The 4,299-nt window shown below is 36.9% G+C and overlaps 1 protein-coding gene across 1 annotated transcript; it reads left to right on the top strand.

Annotated features, from left to right (window-relative positions):
* Positions 1-370: 370 nt before the first annotated feature.
* Positions 371-4,038, top strand: LOC111396932 (LRR receptor-like serine/threonine-protein kinase GSO2). Its single transcript, XM_023023549.1, has one exon. The coding sequence runs from the start codon at positions 832-834 to the stop codon at positions 3,769-3,771; it is 2,940 nt and encodes a 979-aa protein (XP_022879317.1). The 5' UTR covers positions 371-831; the 3' UTR covers positions 3,772-4,038.
* The last annotated feature ends 261 nt before the right edge of the window (positions 4,039-4,299 follow it).

Raw genomic sequence — 4,299 nt, 5'->3', positions numbered from 1 at the left:
GATAGAGGGTTAAATTAAATAAATAAACAATGTTTATTTCTTTTTAATTAGTTTAAGTTTTCAGATTATATTGCATGATAATATAAAACATATAGAGGTTAAGATTTTTAAGAATTTTAATTTCATTGTGCTTCAATGAAATTAGAGTAGATAAATATCTCGAGCTCAAATCTTATTGGAATTCATCTACACGAATAGGGCTTTGATAAAATTTACTCTCATTTTTTTTTTAAATCAAAAATTATATTGAAACACTAAAAAACAAATTGACTTGGTGTCAACAAATTACTGTCCAAATTCAAACCATTTAAAATGTCATTTTCATTTATTATTTATGTAATAAACTATGACAATTTTCTCCTACCAGGAAATTTGAGGAGGTACAAGGTATTAAAATGAATCATGCTTAGTGTACATCATCTTTGCCACTTTGCCACATGATAATATACAATTGGACAATTTAAAATTTGGAAAAAAAAATAAAAATTACCCGATCAGTTGTTGACTTGACGACACTGAAGCAAGTCTTGGTCATTGAGTTCTTCTTCCAAATTTAAGCCCCTGCATTCACGCCACAATTCCATGAATCTGGAAAAAAAAAAAAATTACCCGATCAGTTGTTGACTTGACGACACTGAAACAAGTCTTGGTCATTGAGGTCTTCTTCCAAATTTAATCCCCTGCATTCACGCCACAATTCCATGAATTGATACTATAAATATCAAATGTTACTGACAGTTTACAAAATAAAAATTTGCAAGAAAACTAGGATTGATATAAGTTGTCACTACATATATAGCTAGCTGCTTTTAGCATTATATTTTCTTGAGCATGGGTAGAGGCTCGTTTCAACTTATTATTCTTGTGTTCCTTTTCCAGCTTTTGGATTTCAAGATTTTTAAAATCGCATACTGCAAACAAAATCTTCACTCAATATGTAGGGAGAATGAGAAGAAAGTGCTCATCACGTTCAAAGAAGCCCTTACAGATCCTTCAGGGAGACTCGCTTCTTGGCACGGAGACGATTGCTGTAGATGGAATGGTGTGAGCTGTGATAACAGAATTGGATATGTAATAGAGATCAAACTCCAAAATCCATATCCAAATAGTTTTAATGGCGATGGATTCATCTATGAGTTGGGTGGTGAGGTTAGTCCTTCTTTGCTTGATTTGAAATACTTGAATCATTTGGACCTCAGTATGAATAATTTTGGTGGGGCTCGAATTCCAGACTTTCTTGGGTCAATGTCCAAGTTGAGATACCTGAATCTTTCTAGTGCATCATTTGGAGGTCAAATTCCTCCTAACCTCGGAAAACTTTCTGAGTTGGAGTATCTTGATCTCAGTTATTACTATAACGAGACGGTAGAAAATGGTCTTAAGTGGATATCAGGTCTTTCTTCATTGAAATACCTAAATTTGGGGGGTATAGACCTTAGTCGAGCAGCGTCTTATTGGCTTCAAAATCTCAATTCCCTTCCCGTTATTTCAGAATTGCATTTATTCCAGTGTCAGCTTGTGAATCTTCCAACTTCATTTTCGTCTGTTAATTTTACTTCTCTTTCAGTACTTGATCTTTCGTACAATGATTTTAACTCCACAATTCCTGAGTGGCTATTCAATTTAAATAGCCTGAAACACCTTGATCTCAAATCAAACAATCTTTATGGTGTTTTACCAGATGTCTTAGCAAATTTGACTTCCCTCGAGGAACTCGACCTGTCTCATAATTTTAATATTGAAGGAAAGTTACCAAGAAAGCTAGGAAAACTCTGTAACTTGCAGAAACTCGTACTCGCTAACAACAGAGTTGATGGTGACATAATGGAGTTCATGGATGGCTTGTCTAAATGTTCGAACAACAGGCTGGAGACACTGGATTTGGGATTCAATGAACTGACTGGAAACCTTCCCAATTCACTTGGCTGCCTCAAGAATCTGCTATATCTTCGTCTCTGGCACAACTCTTTCCAAGGTTCAATTCCAGAAACAATAGGGAAGTTGTCATCGTTGAGGGAACTATACCTCTCATGCAACCAAATGAGTGGAAAAATCCCAGTGAGTTTTGGAGAACTTGTTTCCTTGTATGCAGTCAACATGTCTGAAAACATGTGGGAAGGTGTCATAACAGAAGCCCATCTTAAAAATCTCTCCAGCTTGCGTATACTATCAATTGGTCAGTTGCGGCCAAATGTTTCCGTGGTATTCAACATCAGTTCTGACTGGATGCCTTCGTTTAAACTCGTTTATATCAAAATTCAGGCATGCCAACTCGGCCCCAACTTCCCAAGATGGTTCAGGAATCAAACCAAGCTTAAGACCATCATACTCAATTATGCTAGGATTACAGATGTTATACCGGATTGGTTCTTGAATATGGGTTTGGAACTTGAAGAACTGGATGTCGCGCACAATCAGTTAAGTGGTAAGATACCAAACTCACTCCGTTTCTCCCTTGGATCGAGCGTTGATTTGAGTTCAAACTTCTTTGAAGGACCCCTCCCACTTTGGTCTACTAATGTAACGAGCTTGTATCTGCGGGACAACCTATTTTCAGGGCCAATTTCTTCAAACATTGGGATAGCAATGCCTTCTCTGATTGAATTAGACATCACAAGAAACAACCTAAATGGAACAATTCCATTGTCTATAGGAAATCTGATAGGATTGACAACCCTAGTCATTTCAAACAATCATTTATCTGGAAGTATTCCTCAAATTTGGGAAAAAACTCCCGCTCTTTACATACTTGATATGTCAAATAACAGTCTTTCTGGCACGATACCAGACTCCATAGGGTCCTTAAATTTTCTCAAATTTTTAAGCCTCTCTAATAACAATCTTTCAGGAGAAGTGCCTTCCAGTTTAGGAAATTGTACCCAACTACGTAGACTTGATATAGGCGACAATCAATTCTCTGGAAAAATACCAGTTTGGATTGGAGAAAACATGCCATCGTTGTTAATTATATGCTTACGGAACAATTCTTTTACGGGAAATATTCCTTCCGAAATCTGTAGACTCTCTATACTCCACATATTGGACATCTCGAAAAATAATCTGTCCGGGTTTATTCCCCATTGTGTTGGAAATCTGAGTGGCTTTCAGAAAGTGTTTACATTTCGAATGGCTGAATATGGAGAGGGATTGCGGCTTATTACAAAAGGAGGAATATTTCGGTACTTGTCCGTGCAGCAGAACCTTGTCAACAGTATGGACCTCTCAGGCAACAATTTATCTGGAGAAATCCCATCAGAATTCGCGAACCTCTTCAGACTGGAAACATTAAACTTGTCGATGAATCATTTGAGTGGACAGATTCCGCCAGCTTTTGGGAAGTTAACGTGGTTAGAAACATTGGATCTATCAAAAAATCAACTGTCAGGGCCTATTCCAACAACCTTGGTTTCCCTAACTTTTCTGAATCACCTGAATTTGTCATACAATAAATTGTCAGGTAAGATTCCTTCTGGAAACCAGTTCCAGACACTAATAGATCCGTCAATATATATGGGAAATGATGCACTCTGTGGATTTCCCTTATCTGTCGAATGTGATGGCGAGATTTCTCCACTTCCTGGGCAAAACAACTGGGACATTGATGATAAAAACGATCTCGAAAAGGTTTGGTTATTCTCTTTTGTTGGATTGGGATTTTTAACAGGATTTTGGGCAATTTGTGGATCTTTGATCCTCAAAAAACAGTGGAGGGATGCATATTTTAAGTTTGTGGAGAGGGTGGCGGCACGAAATTGTGTATATTTTGCATAGAAAATTTTCAAGAATGGGTCTCAAATAAAAGAAAAGTATAGGTAACTTCTTCGTGCTCGTTCCAAGTTCGTTGTACCAATTATGAAAGGTGAGAGTGAAACACGAAACAAACTGAGGTAGATAAATTATGTGCTGTTGGCAACAAAGGACAGAAAATGCTTTTCTTCCTTAATTGTGTCAAAACTTAATTATGTCAAGTCTAGCATAGTGTCTTTGTACAAACAATTTACAAGTACTAAGAGAGCGATTGTGAAAAAAAAAAAAAAAGTTGAATTCCAACCTTGAGGCCCCCACCGTCCCGCCCCTAGAGCTTTGATAGGAAGGTAAATAGAGGAATGTGCCAGACTAGAAAACAAGAGCTGTCTGTACACTGCCTGTACACTCTGCCTATTAAGAGAGCGATTATGTCTTGTTTTGCCTGTGGTCTCTTTAATCTCCTTGTACAACCTAAATAACTCTCGCAAAAGAAAAAAAAAATAGCTCATAAATGTACCAAAAATAAAATATATAAATAAATAAATAAATAAC

Source organism: Olea europaea, chromosome 7, assembly GCF_002742605.1.
Source record: "Olea europaea var. sylvestris chromosome 7, O_europaea_v1, whole genome shotgun sequence".
In the NCBI taxonomy this organism is placed as follows: domain Eukaryota; kingdom Viridiplantae; phylum Streptophyta; class Magnoliopsida; order Lamiales; family Oleaceae; genus Olea; species Olea europaea.
Note: the sequence above shows the minus strand (reverse complement) of the source record. Positions and strands in the feature narration are given on the sequence as shown.

What these genes read in the sequence shown, in the direction of transcription:
- LOC111396932 (XM_023023549.1), top strand. Translation starts at nt 832, where the DNA reads ATGGGTAGAGGCTCGTTTCAACTTATTATTCTTGTGTTCCTTTTCCAG.